Genomic DNA, 22,209 nt, shown 5'->3' with positions numbered 1-22,209 from the left:
CCTGGTTGTTTTCAGATAAATTGGGGTCACTTGCTTTGTAATGAGTTTTCTTGCATTTCGTTACGACTAACGTTTTGCACCTCAAGAGTTGGTTTACAGAATGGGATACAAAGATTTTGACTGAGATGAAAAATCAGGGTCAGACTGTGATTGTAACCAATAACATAGTATTCATTGATGCCACCAACATAATGTAATATGGTTAATAGAACCCCCCTGTAACACAGCCAAAGATGTGTTGCAGATAGAACAATTTGACACTTCACCTCATTCAGATTGTGAAGAAGAATACACTGTGGTGATGATATTCCTGAAGACGAAAATGTAATTGTTTTACTTGTTACAATCAATTGCCTAACCAGCTGCCTCAATTGCATTTTTCCAAAGCCTTTGTATCCAATCTTGAAATTTAATTTACAGTGTGTTGGTGAAGTGAATTGGTGCCATGCTACGGGCTAAAATGAGCTGCTGCATTTCACCCCTGTCACATCAACCTTAAAGAGTGGGCAATGTAATTGCCATTCTGATTGCTAAATATGCTCTTCGCCTAATTTTCTTTATTTCTAAACTGTCTTGCAAAACAATAACAGTCCGCTTTAAGTAGAAACTAATGAAAGGGGAACACTCATATGCTTTTCTGCTGGCCTCCATCTTGAATCATGTGTTATGGTGCTAATGAAGAGATGCCTACTGGATTCATTTAGACACAGTAAGATCTAAAAGTTATTTAGTTCCCAGGTTAGACATGGCAGTGGATCCATGTTCATTGTTCACTTGATTAACCCAATTACTTTCACCATTTTGCCTCATCCTGCTACTTTTAACTTTTTGCCTTCATTCCCATCAGGCCGATTTGTGCAGAGGTGGGGAATGGGTCACTTCTGCACATGTCAAATATCTCTGATACCACTTTGTGATGGATTTGGGCAGTTAACTACAGCATTTGATATCAGAGTTCTTTGAAAAGACCAAAGTTTCCAAGTTCTCATTCTAAAGACTAGACCTTTCAAAAAGACAAGTTGAAAAAAAATTCCATTCATTATTTGCATTAATTGTGAGGAAGCCATCATTGACTAAAGAACTGAATTAACAGAAAAATATGAGACCGGAAATGATAATTGCTTAAATAAAATTTAGCCAGGGCAGTGTAATTCAATATGTTTTGTTCTGATGTCAGGTTGATTAGAAAATACCTGAAATTCAAAACCATTAACAGATTAAGAATACATAAATTCAAAGGATGTTTATGAGCCATGTATTCCTGATTTTAAGGCTGTATCTTTAACCTCGTATCATACAAGATCTAGCAAAAAGCTTTCCTTGGACTGATGGACTGAATATTTCCCTTCTCTCCTGGCCCATGATACTAGTTTGCTGTACATTGGCAATCCCATTCAGATAAACTGCTCATCGGTTCAGATGAGAATTGAAAAGCAGCAAACTGTTGTCGAGATATTCTTCTGCAATTAATGGAAAAGTACATTTTCAAGCCCTGATCAAAGAAATTTGACTACATCTCCATCAAAGCTACAACCAATAAAGTAGCACTCCATATTGATGCTGCTGCCCAGTACAGAATTAAATAGCAAGACAGGAGACTATTTAGCCTACTGTACCCATGTCTAACCTGTACTGTGCTGGCTCTCTCAGAGCTGCCAATTTGGCCCAGTCCCCATGTCTTCCATTTCCTGCTATATCTTTTTATGTTGAACTGTTCAAAAACTAAAATATATTTTGAAATAGAGACGTAATGCAGTCAACTTACAATAGAACTAATTTGACCAAATTCCTCTAATTAATCTCCATTCAAGTTAACTTATTAATTATATGGGCAATTAGTTGTCAGATTAGCAGAAGGTAATCTCATCAGAAAACGAGGTCAAGCCAGCTGAGTAAAAATTAATTCAAAGTGGAAACTGGTCCCGTTTGCTCATGTTTGGGCTCACGGGCAAGGCTTTCCATTTCGAACCATTTGGCATGGTGGTCATGAGTGAGTCCGTACCCGCTACCCACAACCATTTCCCAAGCAAAATAAAGCATGTACTTCTGGCAGGGAGACCAAGGATAAGATAACAAAGATTTTGAGGAATCTATAGAAGAAATGAATTGCAACTAAAAATGAAAGTCAGCCCATTCAGAGGGTCCCTCTATCAGGTTAAAGGCATTAGCTTTCATTTGCTCAGCACATTTCCTGTAGGTAACTGCAGCTATATAATCAAACACAGCAGCAAATGGATGCCTTCAGAATAAGCACAGAGAGGAACCCTCTTTCTCTTATTCTCCACCCTGTCATATCATTCCCTGCTTGAAATCCTAACGGCAGAACTTGATTTCTTGCAGACATTGACGAGTGCCACTCGAGCCCTTGTCTGAATGGAGCTACCTGTTTCGATGGCATCGACTCTTTCAAATGCTTGTGCCTACCCAGCTATGGAGGGGACCTCTGTGAAGTTGGTACGAGAAAGTGGCTTCAGCTAATTTTACTAACAGCTTACAAAGACTGGCCCAGTTTAGGGTGGGCAACTTGTTCTGGGTTTGACTTCCATTGTATTTCTTTTCCTAACTAATCTTTTCTTTTATTCTTAGGGATTCTGTTTTCTTTTTCTGCTAGTTTGTGCACAACAGTGGTAATATTTACTGCTCTTGCAGGATCAGTTGTTGAGTGGAAGCAATCCACTCTGTCGTCAAGACCCAGATCAGACAGCAGTACAACCCAATAACTGAGCCAGCTCACAGTGAAACTCTATTCTACCCAACAGTGAAGCTTCACTCCATTCATTGTCACTGGTAAAGTTCAAACTTGTAAAATGCAGGACTCCACACAGTAAAAATTACAGGCATGCACCCAGTAAAGACATAGAGATGCTGCTGTTCTTTGCTGATCCAGCTACAGCAAAAGCTTCTTTGGTCCTTTTTATACAACAAAGCCATAGCTGGTCTTGGAACATGTAATGAACGCTATTGAGTCATCTTCCAATAGTCCTAGCAACTCTGTTTAAGTCAAAAATGGCTGAGATTGCTTATAGGCTGCTGATGGCATGTGACATTTCGTCCACTGTTCCGATGGTCTTTATTTAGTTCCGAGAGATTGTTGTCTGATCTTCACTTTCGTTTCTGAGCCAGATTTCTCCTCCTTTTCAAATAAATAAAAGTCTTAATTAGTAATTGTGATCACTGATTTATCCAAACAGTCCTGTAATCAAAGCAGTTCGAACGCAGGGAGAACGGGTCTGGCACAATAACTGTTTCATAGGTGTGATTCCATTTATTTGTTTAAAAGGAATGGATTCCTTTGTTTCTTTCCTCATTCAACTTGTGAGGGCTGTCTCAGATCACGAAAGGTGGATCATGTGATCCCATGACAGCTACATTGAATGGTGGTTCACGGTTAGTAAATGAAAGTTGTCTACAGTGTCCAGACATTGGTTTATCAACTGTCCTCTAAGTTTGAAACTCTCAGTTTGTGGTAAATGTAACATCTCATCTAAAATTCAATAAAACTTGAGGGAGTTGCAACGCTAGTTGAAAATTGGGTGAATTAAGGTTTTGCTGAGACTTGCTGGCTCCAGTGATGGACTATTTACTAGATCACCACAAAGACAAGCTGAGTTTCATCTACAAGTAACAAGTAAGTGTGGCATTTGGCCTCTGTAACCTCTTGGTAAGAAGTGAAAAATCTCCCACCATTTCGGCTCTCATCACTAAGGCCCTATATTGAAGAATGTTTTAGATGAATGATGAGTAAGGACAGGATCGGGTTCAGCTGTAATGACCTCTCGGTCAAATAGCCTATTAATGCTCACAAAAAGAAAAATAGCATGAATCAGTTATTTTGGACATGGATAGGAAAGGAAAGAAAGATAGGACGTCAGAAATGAACCAACGAATTTCAGTGTAATAGATGTATCCAGCAGTATGTTTGTGGTCATCCTTGATATTCTAAAAATATTTTGTCTTCCTACATAGGAAATATGTAGTAATTGTAAGATGAGATTTCTTCCTGACTATGCCACTTTAAATCAATTCAGAATTTTTATACACATAGCATAGGATTAAATGTTTATTTGTCCTAAATTCCATGGCCTGAGCCAATAGTCAATGCTGCAGTGGCTAGGAAGCTCTGAGATCTGGTTCGACACCTGAATAATATGCAGTAAAGGTTAGGGATATTTTGAAGGCAACAACTATAAAGCCTAAAAAGAGTAATGCTGTCTTCAGACTTAAATTTTCCTTCTTCATCCAACACCACCTATTCAAATTGAAGCCACCTTCAACAAAAAAGAACGGTGTTGTGAACAAACTATTGCAGATCACCTCAAATCTTTACAAAATACTCAAAAGTCAAATGTTTAACAGTTTTCTCCTTTTCCTTCTCATATCCTGTACAGAGCTGTCTGGCAAAATTTTCACCGTGATCTGATGGCTTGTCACCATTGTTAATGTCATTTTTGGACCAGCACTGCTGCATTCTTCTCCAGTACAAATCTAGATAAAGATCCCTAGACCTAGAGGGCCACAAGGCTGCTGTCTCCTTAGAGGGACAACTGGTGGTTGTTTAACCCGCAAGTCGGGGACAGTCTTTCCTGGTAATCTCAGCCAGTGTCGGAAATGAACCCACACTATGTACTAGCTATCCAGCCAACTGAGCCAACTGTCCCCTTACAGATCAAACTAATACGTTCACCTTCCGAGTAAAGGATATACTGAGACCCTGGGCACTCATGCAGATAGGATCAAAGTTGTCAGGTTTGCTTCAGAAGATTTTGTACTGTCTCCCTAGCTTTTACCCGAACAAGCCAAAATGCTGTTTTGAATAATCCCAGCTGCGAGTTAATGTTGGATTGTAATGAGGTTGGAATGTTATCATTTTGCTTCTGAATAAGTTTAAAAAACAGTGATTTTGGATCTTGACAATAAGGAGCTTACCTTCCAATGCCCACGTTGCAAAAAATTCTACGCTGTTTTATCAGCATTTACATTTTAACAACATGGTCTCCGTTCAACTATTAAATTGTGAGTGACAGCAACTCCAATATGCCTAGTCACCATGACCAGATATATCATTGGGACTTCAATATCATCCATTTCCTTCTGTCCATCCTAATGCTATCAAGCTACAGTCATTTTTTCAGTTCAGACCTATATACCATCACAAGCATGCACAATTACTGTCCATATGGTCTAAATAGTAATTACAACCAGAGAAAACATTAGTCTAATAATTATTTTTAATAGTCGGCTTATAGCAATTCATACTGGAGGACTGGAGAAGCTAAGTTCGAGGTGATTGCTTCTTCCCAATTATGTTTGAACTGTGGCCACATCAAGGTGAAAATTCTGCCTCTAACCTTAACAATATTTGCAGAATTGCCTGCAGACTGTAATTGTTAATTTGTAGTAAGTTAACTGAGTGTTTCAATACCTTATGTATGTTTGATTTTCTCACAACTTTGAGATAGGTTTCATCATTGATACTTTCTATCAGTAATCTGCTGGTTATGTTCTGCTTTAATTAGATTTTTGTTTGACAAAAACATACATATTGTCTTCTGTAAAAAACAGCATTGTAAAACACTGAACACCTGTATTGCTTTTATGTTGCTGTTTTTCCCACTATGAGTCAGCAATTCCATGGTGGGAAAGCAATCATTTTCTGCAGTTCAGGGAAGTGAATGAAAATTCACCAAACCTCAGCTTAGTGGGACCTAAATCATGGCTTTGATTGAGAAAGACGATTGCCCAGTGTAAGTCATGCAGTCACAATGCAATTAAGTTAATGGACACTACAGAAGTGAAATATTGTAGAAAAGGACACTCATCATTGTTCACAGCAATTTGTATATTGTTCACTGCTTATGGGGTTTGAGCTTTGGAGCTTTGGAGATCGTGCATGTCTTATTAAATGAATGACAATCTTTAATTTCTGAATATGAGATATTGAGATGAATTTCTATACAGTGATTCTCCAGAGAGGTGCTGAGCTCCAGAAACAAAATATTACAATGCAATTTCTAATGGTTCAAATGTCTTTACTGTAGATGTGGAAAAGTGCGAAGTTGGTTGGGTTAAGTTCCAGGGTCACTGCTACAAGCACTTTGTTGACCGACAGACATGGGAAGCTGCAGAGCACCAGTGCAGGAAACACAAAGCTCACCTAGCCAGCATTGTCACCCCAGAGGAACAAGAGTTTGTTAACAGTGAGTACTGGAAACATTAACAACAGCTACTTGTTACATCATTTACCATTTAAGGTATCTCATCTTTGATGGCTGCACTCTTCAGTCAACTTTATCGATTGGCATTCATGGCCTGACTGTCACATCTGACCTCAAATTAAATGTTCACATCTTTTTTATTGTGAAACATTGTTTCAGAAAGCTCAAATTTCTTTTTCATCTAGCTTACTTAATTACATCAACAGTCTAGGGGGATGGTGGTATATTCATAATATTACTGGACTAATTATTTAGATGCCCAGGCTAATGCTCAACAAACAAGGGTTCAAATCCAATCACAGTGGAAGGGAGGTCCAATTAATAGCATGTGGTGTATATATAGCATAATAGTAAGCTAGTCATGGTCATAGCTAAAAACCCATCTGGTTCACTATAGTCCTTTATAGTGAAGGAAAGCTACTATCCATACCTGCTTTTACATTACTCCAGACTCAACAATGTAGTCAACCCTTGATTACTCTTTGCAATAGCCTAGGAAATTATTTCATTCAGGGCAACTAATTCTGGCCTTGCCAGGGATACCTGCATGCCACAAATGGTTAAAGAAAATACTCAATTCCCTCTATTGGACTAGAAAAGTCATGTTAGGTTCTCCTGTTCTTATTCCTGGACGGGGTATGAATGAAAAATAAAAACTCACCTTCTTCAATTTCCTTCCTGTCTCTACTATTGTCTTTTTGTCTCCTATTTTATCGACATTATGATAGTTAACTTTCCTGCTGGGAAGAATAACCTACTTGAAATGATTGGGTGACTTGGATGTTTACCCCCATAGGTTTCCAATCAACCTGCTCCAGTTCATCTTTCAGACCCCTAAAATCTACCCTTTTCCAGTCTGATATCTTAATCCTTGATTTTCATCCTTTTCTAATTCAGTATTGAACATTATTTTATTATGCTGGCTATTTCCAAAATGCTACCCCACCTGACCTTCTCCAATTGGCCTATTTCCTAGGATGAGAACTAGTACATCTCCCTCCTGCCTGGTAGGACTGGAAATTTACTGTTCCAGAGAGTTCTGCAAACATATCAGGAACTTCTCCTCTCCCATGTCCATATTCTACCTTTTGCCTGGTCTATCCTATGGTTATTCAAGTCAACAACTATCATGACCCTATTTGTCCTGCATGTTTCCATAATCTGTCTACAAATACAATCTTCTACCTTCTCCCCACTATTTGGAGGTCTAAAACAAATACCTAACAAGGTTACTGCTCTCTTCCAGTTTCTCACTGCCAAACACATAGATCTTAATTCAACAACTGTAACTCATCCATGAACTATGATATTACTTTGACCAAAGCTTCTACACCTTCTCCTTTTTTACCCTTCCTGTTTCTACAGAAAATCTTAGAGCTAGGATGTTAAGTATTCAATCCTATTCTGGCTTGAGATGTGTTTCTGTCAATATTCCGTTAGTATCCCCCACAGCAATTTCTGCTTCCAGTCCTACAATTTTGTTCACTATTCATCCTTCCTTTACATCCTTACAATTTAACCCTGCCCTCATCTCTTTCTTGACCATTGGGAGACAACATTTCTTTGTTCACAGTCAACAGCCAAGCCTTTCTCACTTCCTTTTCCTTGTTCCCCACCTTCTTACTTTTGATCTCTCTGACACTTCCAAAACTAGACCAATTAGTCAACACATTCCCCTTCCCATGCAAGTTGAAACCCACCCCCACTACACTATTTACTGTCTCAGCCAATGGTTAGTTCCATTTTATCTCAGGTGAAATCCATCTCTTCTGAACAGCTTTCCCATTTCTCAAAAGTGATCCCAATGTCCCAAATCTCTTCCACATACCTAACCCCGCCACCCGTCCGCCAAGCCAGATATTTACCTCTCTGATCTGCCTTTGCCTAAATGATGAAGCTCATGACATAGGTAACATTGCTGAGATTGCTACCCTAGAGGTCCTACATTGCAACCTATTCTCTAACTCCTGAAAATAATCCTGCAAGTGCTCCAAGCTAACCGTTCTTATATTGTTGGTTCCCACACGAACCACAATCACTGGTGGTTCACCCTTTCTTTGCAGAAGTTTATCTAACCATTCTATTATGTCCTGAACCCTTCCATCCAGGAGGCAATAGAATAAGCAGGACTCAGGATCCTGGATACAAACTAGACTGTCTATCCCTCAAATTAGTGAGTCACCCACTACTACCACCTTTCTAAACTGACACCAGCCTCACTCTCTCTCTAATCCTAGTGTAGCCCCAGGCGCTATGATACTACAGTTTTCTTTCAAGCTATCCAACTCGACTCAGTCATTTTCCTGACTAATTAGGCATCTAAAGTTTCACATCTGTCAGACAGCTCAAAGGAGTTCTGGGTTTCCTGGACCTGCTGTCTCTTCTCCATTCAGTGAATGGTCACCCATTCTGCTGGCATCTCTACACTCCTCTTTGGCTGCCAACCACATTGTGGAGTGACCACCCTCTGCTACAACTGGTCTAGAAACTCCTGCCCTCCTTGTACGGTGCTTAGTGAGGAGCATCGCTACTCCAAGTCAGCCACATGTTGTTAAGGACTGTTACCCTCTGGCACTTCATGTGGATGTGACTGTCCTGAATATCTTGTGGATTCCAAGACCTCCCACATTTTACATGCCACACACATTGCAAGCTTTCCTAGAGTCTCTGCCATCTTCACTGGTCACTGCTGAGGCTCTGCTATTTCTAAGCCACAATCAAATTTTCAAACAGCACCCCCACTCTCTTCCTTTGTTTCAAGGTGTAGGGAAATAGGCAAACACTACAGTAATGTAATGTAATTTAGAGCTCTTAGATTTTCCAGTTATGGCTATGTAAGAGTTAAAATCTGCCTCTAAAACTGTCATGAACTATCACTGAATGATCACTTCAGTTGACAATGAAAATGAATTCATAATTACTCTCCTGTCAAACTCTGAAATTGATATTATTGCTATCTTTGTGCAGATCACGCTCAGGATTATCAATGGATTGGACTCAATGACAAGGCAATAGAAGGTGATTTCCATTGGTCTGATGAGAGTCCTCTGGTGAGTTTTAGCCCCAAATTTCCTGTCTATATCTCTTTCTGTTTACAGCGATTACTGGTCTTTTCAGAAACAAACATAACGCATCTGAAGTAAATCAGCACAGAAGGATACAAAGTCCTGTGCACAAAATAAGTGGGGAATAAATAAAAAGAATTTGCTTGGGATAAATAATCCGTTCATATATGCACTTAGTGGTGAATTCCATGAAAGATCAGTTAGGAGCCTGTCCACAAGGAGATCAAACCATTTTTCTCATTCTCTACTATTCCTTTTGGCGTCAGCATTGGAACCATGGTTTGCAGAGGACATAGTCAACTGATATTCCTATTGAAATATAGAGCTTTGCAATCATACATCGAGTGAGCAACTTACAGTGCAGGAAATTGCATGAGGAGAGTTTCTGTTCTAAATGCTGCATCCAGGTAAATGAATTAGGTGCAGTTAAGACATTTGTTACTTTGGCCTAGCCCATAATTTAGTAAGATCACAGTTGTCTGATTGTGACCTTAAACCAAATGTCTGCTTTAATCCAAGAAAATTTGTCTCCCTTGTCAATGAAGAATCCAACTACCTCTGCCTCAAAAGCATTGTTTAACCCTGACTCTGCTGCTCTCTGAAGAGAACAAATCCCTATGAAAAAGTTGTTGTATTATGCTGCAAGGATTGGTGCTGGGCCCACTTCTTTTTATCATTTATATAGATGGTTTGGATGTATATATAGGAGGAATGATGAGTAGTTTTCAAATGATATCAAAGTTGATGGTTTAGTGGACAGTGAAGAAGGTTATCTCAGAATACAATGTGAATTTGATCAGTTGGGCCAATGTGCTAAGGGCTAGCAGATGGAGATTAATTTAGATAAATGTGAGGTGTTGTAAGGCAAATCCAGGGCAGCACATATACACTTAATGGTAAGGTCCTTGGGAGGTGTTTCCAAACAAAGAGACCTTGAAGTGCAGATTCATAGTTCCTTAAAGGTGGAGTCACAGGTAGACAGTGTAGTGAAGAAGGTGTTTGGTACACTTGCTTTTATTTGTCAGTGCATTGAGTCTAGGAGTTGGGAGGTCATGTTGCAGCTGTACAGGGCATTGTTTCGGCCACTTTTGAAATACTGTGTGCAGTTCTGGTCTCCTTGCTATAGGAAAGATGTTGAGAAACTTGAATGGGTGCAGAAAAGATTTACAAGGCTGTTGCCGGGGTTGGAGGGTTCGAGCTACAGGGAAAGTCTGAATAGGCTGGGGCTATTTTCCCAGTAGCATTGGAGGCTGAGGGGTGACTTTATAGAGATTTATAAATCATGAGGGGCATGGATAGGGTGATTAGCCAAGGTCTTTTTCTCCCCTACATTTCTGTGGATTATTGCTGTCACTGGATCATTGACTGCTGTCATGGTCTGTCGTATCAGTAAATAACGTGTTTCCCAGGAATATTCACAGAAGGAATTGCAGCTTCAAACCAGCCTGTCATTTCCCTGCCTGTAGTTTATTTTCTTGAGATTAGTGCTGGAGTGACCTTAGAGTTATTTAGAAATCGTACTCCCCCTTCTATTTAGGAGGCAAACCAGGATGCATACAGTTGCTCCCCAAAAGTACCATCACTGAAGGAGACAGAGAGAGGTTTCTTTAAGGCCATCTACGCTGATAATCAAGCTGGTGTTCCTGGAAGGGATAGACTGCGTAAGAAATGTTATTACAATGTTGATGCTGGAATAGCAGCCTGTATTTCCAGCATGTCATCTTTTTAATTCAGATTTCCAACATTGGTAGATTTTTAAAAATCGCTTGTACTGAGGGTCAGACAAGGTGGTGTGGGATCAATCATCTTCAAGATGGGACATATTTTGCCTTTCTCCTAGTTATACGAGAATTGGCGACCCAATCAACCAGACAGTTTCTTCAGCACGGGCGAAGATTGTGTTGTCATGATATGGCATGAAAACGGCCAGTGGAATGATGTCCCATGTAATTACCACCTGCCTTACACTTGCAAGAAGGGGACAGGTAAGCTGGGATACTCCTGTGCAATGCCATCTCTATTCCAAGGCACTCTAGTAAAACAAACCTTTCATGGTGCATCCCATTAATAGACATTAAGCTAAAAGTGTGTATAGCAAACAAACAGATTCTAATTGGTCTTTATATTTAAAGGGACCTAGTTGGTCATGTGGTTAAACTTGTTGTAGAATTAATCCACAAGAATTTGAAGCAAGAGATGGCCAATCAGCCTTTCACATTGTTGCAATATTTGTTAAGATCCAGGCTGATCTGATTGTGGCTTCAACTTCACTTATCTGCCCAAACCCATAACACTTGACTCCCTTGTTGATCAAAGACCTGTTGAATATGCTGAAAAGCAGTGTGAAAGCAGGCCATTTGGCCCATCAAGTCCACATCAACCTTCTGAAGGGCATTTGACACAGATTCAGTTCCCCACCCAATCCCTGCAACTCTGTATTTCCCATGTCTAATCTACGTAGCTTGTATAGTACATACAATTTAGCATGGCCAATTCATCTAACCTTTAGACTGTGGGAGGAAACCCACACTGACATGGGGAATATGCAAACTCCACACAGACAGTCACTCAAAGGTGGAATTGAACCTCAGTCCCAGGAGTATTGAAGTAGTAGTGCTAACTAGCTAACCACTGAGCTACTGAGACACTGTGCCACCCCAAAGATTTGCTGATAAAAGCATGCAACATCACAAAGACAAAGCCTTGAGCTGGAGGATGTAAGGACAGGAGTTAGATCACTGTCTGGTCTATATTAATTAAATTTATTACGCATAATTTAAAGACACTGTTAATACGGCAGTCTTATCAAAACATTTTTTACTTCTCTGGCACATTATCCCACAAACGGAGCATATCACATGTACTAAATTATTTTAAAACAAAACTAGATTAGCACGATCATTTTTTGCACAGCAAGATTCCAAAATCAACAGTGACAGATTGATCACCTGATTACAATGTGTTGTTAATCGAGGGAGGAATGTTTGTCTGCACACCAGGACAGCTTCTTGCTCTTCTCTAAATGGAGTATGACATCTTTACCATTCAGTTGGTTCAATGCATCTACTTGGCTCCTGAACTTATTACAGCCTTGGTCTAAACATGGACAAAAGATCTGAATGCGAGGAGGCGAAGTGAGAGGCTGTCCTTGACATCAAGTCATTATTTGACCAAATGTAGCATCATGGGGCCCATGCAAAAGTGGAGTCAATGGGAATTAGTTGGAAAGCTCTCTGCTGGTTGGAGTCATACATTGCACAAAGAATGATGGTTGTGGGAGGTCAATCTCAGCTCAGGGGCATCTCTGCAGGAGTTCCTCAAGGTAGTGTCCTAGGCCAAACCATCTTCATTTGCTTCATCAATAACATTCCCACTATCATAAAATCAAAAGTGGGGATATTTTCCCTTGATTACATGATGCCCTGACTCCCCAAACCTTATCCATCATCTATAAGGCACAATTCAGGCACATGATGAAATTCTCTCCAACATCAATACTTAATGCTATGTACAAGATGCTCACCAGAAATTCATTAGACATCATCAGACAGCACCTTCCAAACCCACAACCACTTCCATCTAGGATAAAGGCAGCAGATACGAGAATATCACCACCAGCAAAAGCCCCTGTAAGCCACTCACCATCCTGACTTGGAAATATATCACCGTTCCCTCACATTCACTGGTTCAAAATTCTAGTATTCTCTCCCTAAGGACATTGTGAGTCTACCTACAGCACATGGACTGCAGCTAGATGGACAGGGGAACTAGTTGCATGGGAACATCACCATCTTCAAAATCCCCTCCACGTCACACACCATCCTGACATGAAACTATGTTGTGGTTCCATCACTGTCACTGGGTCAAATTCCTGGAGCTCCATTCCTAACAGCCTTACACCCCATGGACTGCAACAGGTCAAGGAGGCAGTTCACCACCACCTTTTCTAGTGATACCTACAACTTGAATAAATAAAAGGCGATGTAGCATTCCCTCAGTAATGTACAAGAGTTGTCCCAGAAGTGGGAGTGACACACAAATTCCACCGATGTATGAAGCACTTGTGCTCTAAACAAGAATTTACTTTTATTCCTTTCCTTCAGTTGCTTGTGGTCAGCCACCGATAGTAGAACATGCCAAAGCTTTTGGGAAAAAGAGAGAACGTTTTGAAATTAACTCCTTGGTGCGTTATCAGTGTAAACACGGCTACTTACAGCGTCATTTTCCCAACATCAAATGTAAGCCAGATGGGCAGTGGGAGCAGCCAAGAATAATGTGCATAGACAGTAAGTAGACATTCACTCTGGTCTTTGGATTTCAATTGTGTTTTTTTTATCTCTTTCCAAACACCCTACCTTCAATTTTTTTTTTGTTGCTCCATTACAAGAAACATGTCAAATTCAGCCTACAAAGATGCAAAGATTGCAGAGTTGGTATTTGTGAATGATGAGGCAAAATGGACTGAAAGTCTGAAATAAGCACAGAGAATTGATGGAGAGATGCAACAGGCCTTACTATCTGCGGATAGAGAAACAGAGTTAACAACTCAAAGCCAGTATGACTGTTCTTCAAGGTTCGAAATGTCAGCTCTGTTTCTCTCTCCACAGATGCTACCAGACCTGCTGACTTTCTCCAGCTTTTTATGTGTCTGTTTCAGACTTCCAGCATCCACAGTATTTTGATTTCACTGGACTGAAGAATCTTCTTCATCTGACCTGACTCAATGATCCTGAGAACCACCTTAATCAACAAGGAGAGAAAGTGATGGCTGTATTCCACTTCTATTGATCATTAGGTGATGGATGGGTATATATTTCAGTAGTTATTATAAAATCACTGAGGTTCACAAATCTGGCTTGTCCTTTGCTATAGATTGGATTTGTACTTGCAGTGTTGTAGGTCTTCAAAGCTATTTAATTGTTGGAATAAGGTGAATAATCATGGGAATATATCTGAGGAATCCTTCCATTCCAAAAATGAAGCAAGCAAGACTCTGCAGCAATTTAATCACAAGTACAATACCATCAACCTTACTTCAGTGAAGTTGGAGGAGCAGCCAGATTCAGGCTGTGCCATTGATTAAAGCCTCATCAGGGATGGAGAGAAAAAAATTCCATTATTCAAAAATAATTAATATTATAAATCATCTGTTTACAGCCAAGTAGTTCTCTTTTACAAGGTTATTACTTTTTTCTGATGTTAAGGTGATAACTGTAGCAACAGGGAGGCAATGACCTAGTGGTATTATCACTGGATTGTTGATCCATCGACCCAGATAATATTCTGGGGACCAGGGTTCAAATCCCAGCCATGGCAGATGGTGGAATTTGAATTCAACAAATATATGGAATTAAGAGTCTAACGCCATAAATCCATTGTTGATTGTCAGGGGAAAACTAACCATCTGGCTCACTAATGCCTTTTAGGGAAGGAAACTGCCATCATTACCTGGTCTGGCCTACATATGACTCCAGACCCATAGAAATGTGGCTCACTCTTAACTGTCTTCGGAGAAATTAAGAATGAGCAATAAATGCTGTGTAGCCAGTGACACCCTCAACCTGTGAATGAATTAAGGATAAATCAAATATATTTCATTCGAATTTGGTCTTGCTAATTCTGTGACAGTATGTAAGAGGTTAAAAACAAGATATATCATAAAAAATGCATTACAATTTAACTCAAAACCTCTCAATAACAGTTAGTCAGCTGATTTTGCTGAATTTCTGTAAGGAAGGAGATTTCTCAATCAATGCAAGAACAAGCATGCCATCTGCTTTGCAGCTTTTTCAATTAAACAGATGACCAAGTCTTGGTAATTGTGTTTAGACTTAAAGATCCATCATGTTAAAAATAAATATAATATAATTTTAGCTCATAATTTGAACTTATCATTCCCTGCTAAATGAGAAGTTAACAAATTGCAACATCTGCTGCATAAATATTTGGCTATGAACTGGTTGTTTCACCCAAAATAATACTTTTCAAAAAATATTACTCTGCCAGTTTAAAGAAGTTGTGGCGGCGTGGAATGTAATCAGTTGCCTGAAACAACCTAAAAATAAATAATTTGTTGGTCTGTGTGTAATATGATACTTTATCTAGATGTCAGTGCAAATGGAAATAATTCCAGCAATGTTGATAACTAAGGCTGTTGTGTGAAACAAAGCGCCAAAAATAGAGTTGGCTAGGTGAATAATCCAAAACACAACAGCCAAGTATTTCTGTTTTGGAAGAAAGCAACAACCTGGATACAAAGTACCCCCAGATAGCGAGAGTTTTGAGAAGTACTTCTTTCTCACAAGGTTCTGCTCAAGCTAATTTGCAGATCACCAACATGCAATCAGCGCAAATAGGCATCATTTCAAAAATGAATATCTAAAAATAAAGTTTTAATTTTTAAAATATCCTGCTTTGCACATTTCAGACTGGTAACCTGATATAGCTTTGTAAATACTAGCTGAACATGGATTTATCGCAAAAAAAAACAGAAGAACTTCAGATGCTGTGAATCAGAAACAGAAACAGAAATTGCTGGAAAAGCTCAACAGGTCTGGCAGCATCCGTGGAGAGAGATCAGAGTTAACATTTCGGGTTAAGGATCCTTCCTCAGTTCTGCCAGACCTGCTGAGCTTTTTCAGCAATTTCTGTTTTCGTTTGTGCAATTATCACAAAGTGTTTTTTAATCACAGCCTAACAGTAAGTAACCCAATTTTAAATAATTGAAAAGTATTCTAAAACTTTATATTACCAGCTGTGCTGATATACACTAACAATTTTTATAGAACCAGGCCTTCTACACAGTGTTGTGCTCACTTTATACGGGCAAGCATTGCTCAAGGATATCTCCTTTGCCAATGATAGCTTTATATAGTGCATGTTTGCCGCTGGCTGCAGATTCAACCTGGCGGAGACAGGTTCTGCCACAAGTGCCACTACCTGGGTGCCAATTGTCAGTTCTTGTTTGAGTGCTGATTGAACAATGGCATCCGTTGCCAACTTACAGATTCCTACAGTTGAGTTTCGAGAGACTGAGGACCAAGGATTCCCGTAAGAGTGACATGAAGGCCCTAAACATTGAATTTCACATGTGGGGCAAATTAGCAACAGAGGGAACTAGTACCATTGCCTCAAGCCTGCATGAACCACTGTGGCAATCAATTCCTCATTAAATTAGAAAGATATCCAGAAGTTTTAAGAATATACCTATTTATAACCTCGTAGATAGGAGGGAAAGACAACGTAATTTCTTGAAGGCCCAAAAATGGATGCAATTAGCAGAATCTTCAATAGTGATTAATTCAATCTGGCAGAGTGACAAGTTTTATAGGACAGCTCCCACCATGCTGTTTTAGAAGATCGCGGAAAATTCATTTGCTTCGGACATGCTTGTGATTAAAATTCCTTGACTCTTTTTGGCACTGCTTTTAGGTGAATTGCAGTCCTTGTGGAAATTCCTTGCATCTGTTCTGTAATTCCAAGCATACAAAACGTATCCATATGTCAGTGCAGCATTTGTTTGAAGTGAATAAGCCCTTACAATACTGATTTTCTATTTTCTTCTACAGCTGCCACATATAACCGCAGGCCTCAGACAAGAGTTGACACAAGTAGGCCGCATCCTGAATCAAGTGCTTCATACAGCTCTGACCCTTAAGTGAAAGTAAATGGATATAATTCTATTCCAGAACATTTATATTAAGAATAATTTTATCAGCTAAAAGAATTGTTTTCCCAGCCAATATATAAAGCACCAAAGCAGCGCTAGATCCAATGTCCTTTTTTTACCTCGATTTGAAGTCAAGCGTTATCACTTAGGATGAACTCTTCGGGCCATCACTGCGCCTTTGGGAGAAGACCCGAAGATTTTATTTTCAGACAACTGTACGTCATAAGAAATATTAGATCAATTTAGACAGTATCAGAAAGTATGCAGCAGCATTAAAACAATTTTGGAATCTATATTACAAAGCAGAATTATTTACTAATACAATACATGCACAGATTCTTTTAAAACTGAGGGGAAAATAAAATAGTGTTTGCTTTCTGTGAACACAAAAGCAACAGAATAATAGTCCTGATGCTATATATTCAACTGAGACCGTGCAGTGCATGGTTTATTGGATGTCTTTTATTTGTTGAGGTGCATAGTAGAAATTGGAGTGCTAAACCATTCATAAATGCAACAGCCACCTCCAAAATGAGGGCTTCTGTTGCATGACAATCCTGAGTTGTATAACTGTTGAACTCGAAAACGAGTAAAAAAAATGGATTTGATATTTTTTTCCAAAAATAGAAGTGTGTGGGAGGGAAAAATTACTTTGACAAAATATCTCCTTGCAATTTGAAGATAAAATACGAACTGTTATATTTTATCCTGAGTAAAAAAAACGTGAGGTCTTTAAGACTATTTCAGATAATTGAATGTGTTTGTGTGTGTGTGTGTGTGTGTGTGTGTGTGTGTGTGTGTGTGTGTGTGTGTGTGTGTTTGTGTGTGTGTGTGTGTGTGTGTGTGTATGTGTGACTGTTTACGCGCACACGTGCATGAGAGTATGTGTTCAATTTAATGAAACTGTGAATGGTTGAGAGATAAACTGTGTACACAGGTAGCAGACAAGTTACAAGAAAGGAAGCTTTGCTTTTGTTAAATTTTAGTTAAATATACAGTGAGGACTGGAAAATGTAAACTTATTTTAAAATTTATGGAAACCAGTGATAGATGTGACATTCTTTTCCTAAGTCATGCAATGTAATTTACTTAAGAATTTTAAACTCGCAGAGAATTTCTTTTGTTTTAAAGGGAAATATCCTCTATTTGCAGCTGTGAAACTGTGGGTTTCCCTGTTTTGTTTTAAAAGTTTAATCTTTCCTCTAAGGTATAGAAGATTTATTGTTTTTGCTGTTTAGTGAGACATTTCCCTCTTATTTCTTTCATCCATTTTTGAATCCCAACCCAGATTAATGCAATAAATGGCTCAATGCCCTTGCCAACTTCAGATGCCTGGAACAAAATGTGTTTGGGAAGAAGCCCCAACCTAACTAATTCATGTCATCATGAGCCCAGTAATGCCAGAACATGATGTAGTTTTCCAACCTATAAGAGGTTATAAGAGAGCTACTGTGAGAACCAGACTAATGCAATCAGTGACACAGCTCTGAGCTAAGGTGACCATCCTGTGGCAGTGTAGGAGCCACAGGCTGTTTATATACCTGATGGTTGAGTGCTTGATACTGGCATGGAATACCTCAAATCAAAAAGATAGGATTGCAAATCACGACACTGGTGTTCATTTTTCTAATCATCACTCAAGGATACAAAATAAGTGGACCTTAATATAAGTCTATGGCCTACAGTAAAAGCATAGCTTCCTTCACACAGTAAACTCAATGCCAATTTGAAACAGTTTAACCATATCTAACCTTTTGCTTACAAGATTGATGCTACATCTGCATTGTCAGTGCAAAGCACAGAGTTAAAGAGAGTGTTTCCCCAGCCCAAAGGGTCTCACTCCAGTGAAATTGGACTTCTATCCCAGATTTATGTTACAACTTCCTTACATTGTTGTAGATTGCAAGCCCTTTGTGCTGACAGCCAACTTGTAACGCAATCTGACCAAGTCATTGGTGAAAAATATATCTTGCTTCATATTATACTAAGACCTCAAGATGACTTCTTCTTTGTAAGCCCCATAGTGCTGTGAGCAGTTGCTGGATCAACTTGGCACACAGCAGGAATTCTCTCCTCCCTGGTATAGAAAAGCTCAAATTAAAATTTGATGCAAAATAAAGGGCCGTGAAGAGACTGTAGACTAGTCACTGCCCATTTCTGATAATGTTAATGCCTTCAGGAGGGGAGAGCAAGAAATAACATGGAGAAGACTGAAAAAGAAAATAATACATTATTATAATCGCAGGGTGATGGGCACTTATTGCTCTGTAGTTTTGCTTTCCAGAATATTTTTAAGACTAACGCATCTGCATTGGCACTTCAGGTTTTAAAATAAAATTCTCCAAATCCTTTTCCATTCCTGATAATTGCCTACAGCTTTTAGTAGACTTTCTATCACTAATATGAGTGATTCTGAGACTCTGCTTCAGTCTCAGTTCAGCTCCAACTTGTGAAGTCTCAGACATCACCTCAAACACTGGAGAAAAGAAAGCAATAAAACCATCACAGAGATGTAGTCAAGTCTATTCTGCTGGACATTGAAACTGGCACCACATTCCTCAGGCCTCACTGGGAATACTAATGTGCAGTACATCTGACTCCTTGTTTAGGCTGTCACCACGTACAGTAAAGATATAGCCTGGATTGCATTCAAAACAGAGAGACATTTCCTGTTGGCAATTATTTCATCTTTATAAGGTCCACTTAAAACAGCATTCTACGTCAATCATCATTCTATGATATACATTTGCAAGTTTTTGAGTAGGAATCATTGAAGTTACTAAACATTAGCCCTTGCTCAACTATTTCAAGGCCAATAATTTGGGTCAGGTCGATGTTTTAAGTTTGAATAAAATCCTAATCGAATACTGTGCTACGGGTTCCATCCATCTATTTAATACTTTAAATTTTGTGGTAAGGAGGGAGCTGCATTTCAACAATCAATAAAAATTGCTTTCAGAATGAATTAGACCTTTTCTTAGACAAGTGATGTGAGAGAAATGGGTAAGTGCAGATTATTATAAATTGTTTCTGTAAACTCTAAGCAAGTAAGGATTGAGCGCTTTTAAGTCTTTGTAGTTGGAACATTGTATTTGCTGGTAAGAGGAACTGATTGTACACCTTGTGTGAGAGGATTTGTACTAAACTCTGTATGTGTTTTGCCATTTTGTAATTATTTTTTAAAAGAAACGTAAGTCCAGAAGTGTAGGTGTTAATTCATGCACAGCTATGTATTAAGATGAGGAAACCAATCTATTTCTGCATAAATTAATTGTATACAATAAACTGTATCCCATGTTACACCCATTCTTAACCAACCTTGTGACTTTACAAAGTTTTTAGAGCTTGTTTGGAGAGAGAGAGAGAGAGAGAGAGAGAGAATGCATATGTTTTGAGCGTTGTGTGTTTGTGTGTATCAACACAATTCATTCAGATGTTGCTTAGTTGGCTGGACAGCTGGTTTGCGAGCAGAGAGACATCAATAGCACAGATTCAATTCCCACACCACCTAAGGTCACCACAAAGGTCCTGCCTTCTGAGTCTCTGCCCTTGCCAGAGGCATGGTGATCCTCGGGTTAAAAGCCTTCCGTCGTTTCTCTCTCTCTCATGAGTCCTCTGGGACTATGGTGACTGCATTTGCACTATTTTGTTTGCTGCATTTCAAAGCAGTGAAAATTTGTTTCTATTGAGTCTCGTGTGTTTAAGTAAATGATTTTAACCAGACAGAGATAAGAACACTGAGAACACAACCATATAGGATTTTATTTTTTTAAAATCTGCATCATTTGTTAATTTAAAGCTTGTGAAACTGATGGCTCCTTTTTGAATTCTATAAACTACCTTGGACCTGAGTCATGGAACATATTGGTCAGTACAAAAAGAATTAACTGTGTCTGATGATAAATCTCATTGAATTATTTTGGGTTCTTTATATCCTCATTGAATTTCATATTTTGCAAACGTGAACATGCATTCAAAACAAATAAATCTTCATAATTTGTAGGTCATCAACATATTTGGCTTTCAAAACAACCCACCATTTTTCTCAACCAGTGATTGAAGCACAATGACTGAAACCCATTCCAAAAACTGAAATTTAAAGAAGTTAGAGAATATCTTAAGAAATAACAGGACTGGGCCATTCAGTAAGATCAAGGCCGGTCTTGCCTAAAGTCCATCTTATCATAATATTCCCATATTTGCTTGCCTTACCAATGCTTTGAAACTTGGGGCTTCAAGCAACACTGATAGAAAACAAAGAAGTGTGGATGCTGGGAATCTGAAACCAACACGGAAACTGCCGGAGAAACTCAGCAGGCCTGGCAGCATCTGTGCAGAGAAGAACAGAGTGAATGTTTCAGACCTGTCACATAGTCATACAGGGCTCAAAATGTCTTCTTTTCTCTCCACAGACACTCTCAGATCTGCTGAGTTTCCCAGCAATTTCCATTTTTGCTCCAGCAGCATTCCTCTCCATCTAACAGTGCAGACTTTTGATCGGCCTATGACAAGGCAGGATTTCAGCCACACGTCTGTTTATTGGATGAGAAGCTCACTGTACAGCATTTAAGAAGCTAATTGGGGCTTGATCCACAAGCTTTCTCAGTGGTGAAGGCAGGGAGTCATTCACCCTGAACTTGCCTAACCTAACACTAAATCCAGTCATAGGCCTATATCATTTGGACATATGTTCATCCAAACATCGACAAGACATTGCTTTGTGTGCTAAGCAATTGGAGCTGAAATTTCAACTGTCCCAACACAAAATTTCTGATATTTCAATGTTGATTTGTATCATCTTTGCTGCCTGTGAACACAGTGCTGTCAGGAAACTGCAGTACAAAAATATCGCATTAGTTATATTCTGAGGTGCATCAAGAATAACTGTGTTAACATGTTGTCTGAGTTTCTTGAAATAGTAGAATTGTTGCTGATCTTTAGCACTGCAATCCTTAGCATTGCTAATGGACACAACTCCACTGCAATGATGGTTTAAACATGATGAAAAGTCACTTGTTTAAAATGAAAGGAAATAGATCTTTTATGTTTGAATTTGAAAACTGACAGGGCCTCAAATTTAATTTCTCATCAAAAAGATGGTTCAAAAACAGGGACAAAATCTTTATAGGGGTCTGAACAGTAAAGGCAGGACATATTTCTTGCTGGGCAATGGTGAGTTGGCAATTAAGGCAGACTATAATTTGTTAAAAGCTTTATTAATGTCACCATTGGCCTCATTAGTATTCAGCATCCTATCTTA

General features: G+C 39.1%; 1 protein-coding gene across 5 annotated transcripts in view; it reads left to right on the top strand.

Annotated features, from left to right (window-relative positions):
- The window catches only part of LOC125467257 (aggrecan core protein-like), a 99,654-nt gene extending 79,388 nt beyond the window's left edge, over positions 1-20,266 (top strand). For 3 of the 5 annotated variants that reach the window (XM_048562852.2, XM_048562850.2, XM_048562848.2), the window contains 6 exons: positions 2,341-2,454; positions 6,039-6,197; positions 9,183-9,265; positions 11,121-11,265; positions 13,384-13,566; positions 16,849-20,266. In XM_048562852.2, the coding sequence (XP_048418809.1) occupies positions 2,341-2,454; positions 6,039-6,197; positions 9,183-9,265; positions 11,121-11,265; positions 13,384-13,566; positions 16,849-16,937 (773 nt within the window). In that variant the 3' untranslated portion in view covers positions 16,938-20,266. The remainder of the gene's footprint in view (positions 1-2,340; positions 2,455-6,038; positions 6,198-9,182; positions 9,266-11,120; positions 11,266-13,383; positions 13,567-16,848) is intronic. The other 2 variants (XM_048562849.2, XM_048562851.2) reach the window with 1 other exon arrangement.
- The last annotated feature ends 1,943 nt before the right edge of the window (positions 20,267-22,209 follow it).

This window comes from Stegostoma tigrinum, chromosome 33 (assembly GCF_030684315.1).
Source record: "Stegostoma tigrinum isolate sSteTig4 chromosome 33, sSteTig4.hap1, whole genome shotgun sequence".
NCBI classification, from domain to species: domain Eukaryota; kingdom Metazoa; phylum Chordata; class Chondrichthyes; order Orectolobiformes; family Stegostomatidae; genus Stegostoma; species Stegostoma tigrinum.
Note: the sequence above shows the minus strand (reverse complement) of the source record. Positions and strands in the feature narration are given on the sequence as shown.